This window comes from Myotis brandtii, unplaced genomic scaffold (genome assembly GCF_000412655.1).
Source record: "Myotis brandtii unplaced genomic scaffold, ASM41265v1 scaffold64, whole genome shotgun sequence".
NCBI classification, from domain to species: domain Eukaryota; kingdom Metazoa; phylum Chordata; class Mammalia; order Chiroptera; family Vespertilionidae; genus Myotis; species Myotis brandtii.
In genome coordinates this window covers 526,829-528,828 of record NW_005370460.1, presented here as the reverse complement: position 1 = coordinate 528,828, position 2,000 = coordinate 526,829, and the positions used below count along the sequence as shown (strand labels likewise).

General features: G+C 52.9%; 1 protein-coding gene across 1 annotated transcript in view; it reads left to right on the top strand.

The window, feature by feature from the left end:
- Positions 1-2,000, top strand: part of FCGR3B (Fc fragment of IgG, low affinity IIIb, receptor (CD16b)) — a 6,323-nt gene that overhangs the window by 1,102 nt on the left and 3,221 nt on the right. The window contains exon 3 of the mRNA XM_005880472.2: positions 22-279. Coding sequence (XP_005880534.1) covers positions 22-279 — 258 coding nt within the window. The remainder of the gene's footprint in view (positions 1-21; positions 280-2,000) is intronic.

The window sequence follows — 2,000 nt, the reverse complement described above, 5'->3', positions numbered from 1 at the left end:
CACATTCTCCTGTCTCCTCAGAAGGTGTCCAGAAGGCGGTGGTGTCCCTGCATCCGGAATGGGACAGGCTGCTCGAGATGGACAATGTGACTCTGAGGTGCCAGGGGGCCCAGGCCGAGGGGAGCAGTTCCACACGGTGGTGGCACAATGGTCACCTCCTGCCAAACCAGACCTCCAGCTACTTCATCGAATCAGCCAGCGTGAACGACAGCGGGGAGTACATGTGCCAGACCAGCCTCTCCAATCTCAGCGACCGGGTGCAGCTCCAAGTCCGTGCCGGTGAGCGGGGATGGGGACGAGGGGAGTCGCCAATAAAGGGTGACACAAGCGGCGGGAGAGGCTGGGGCAGAGCCAGGTGATATTCGAGGGGTTAGAACTAAGATGCGATGAGCCGTGACCCCTGTGAGGTGTGTCAGCGTTGGGTCCTACCCCAGGTGGGCCGGGTGTCACACCTGGCAAGCAGAGACACAGGACTGCTGCCCAGGGCCGGGAGCAGCACCCGCAGAGGACACACAGTAGTATTCATTGCATGAAGTAAAGGATCTGTTCTCAGGACCTCCATCTCCTCACTCTCAGGCCCACAAAGCCCTAAGCTGCCCCACACCACCCGTAATGGCCGAGGGTCATCTCTCTCCATCAGCACCACACTCGGGCTCCCAGCATACAAGCTGCCCCGACACACATATCCTGGTGCGCCCTGCACAGCGACTGTGGAGTGAAAGTGTGTGGTCGGTGGGACTCAGGCACCAGAGGCAGGTAGGGGAGCACTGAGGAGGGGACTCTCCTGTGTCCCTGGAATTGCACCACAGGCCTGTACCTACCGAGTCCCCTTGCAAGCCTGACTTCAGCAAGGCTGCCCATGTGTGCAGTGGACACGGGCAGAGCGAGCCCATAGGGAGAGCCCATGTGAGTGGACCTGCCTCAGAGCTGGGCAGCTCTGGGCGGCTCCTCTGCCGCTGCCCGTCCCAGAGCTGACACTCACACACAGAGCTCCCGGAGTTATTAGCAGGCTGGGAGCAAAGTGCCACCTAAGACCAAATAAAATGGGGCTTTGCCAACAGGAAGCAATAGAAAAGTCAAGTCTAAGAGTTGGCAGTTTGTCTTGAACTTGGCTCTAGAGACTGGCTTCAGAAGGCCAGTCAGTGAGGACTGTGTTAAGCTGCGACCATGACTGCTAACTTCTCCAGGTGGGTCCCGGTCTCCCTTGGGGACCCATCTCCCTCCTCTCCTCTGAGGGCCTTTCCTCTTCATCACTTCCCTCTGGCGGCCCCTCGGCTCCGGCTCGCAGTCCCTGCAGTCCCGACTGTGCAGCACTCACCACTCTCGATTGGGATATTTCTGAGTCTAAACTACAGGTTCTTTGGGGTTAGGATCACGGGTCCTGGTCATCTGGGTGTCCCCAGTTTGCACATCACAGGTACATACTTGATAAAATGTTTGTCAAGTGAACACATGAGTCCAGGACAGGACAAACAGGAACAAGTGTGTCTCCCAAAAGTCACCAGACCACATGCACATGCACATAATCTTACAACCAGCACGTTATGCTACTAACGCTTCATCTCTGCTCACGTGGTAAGTGGGTGTACAGGATGTGGCCTCTTCTGCTAAGTGGTCTTTATTGATAAATAATGAAGGTTACCTTCTGTTGGGCAAATATTCCAGGTAGAGGATTTTTATGTTCTACCAATTTTGTTTAGCATCAGGTCACATATTCTTTAAATTATAATTAGTTTTATTGTTTTGTTCTTCTCACAAAAGCCATTTGGGTTTTCATAAATGTGTGAAAGTAAAAGGGAGAAACCGCGTCAATATTTGAAAACGGAGTGTGGTCTTCCTTTCTGTTTTCTGTGGGTGCATCCTTTTTGCATTCTCTTTTTAGCCTAACATTGTCTCATGGATGTTTCTCATGTCATTTTAAATATATTTGTTTTGATTTCAGAGAGAGGAAGGGAGAGGGAGAGAGACAGACACATTAATGATGAGAGAGAATCATTGCT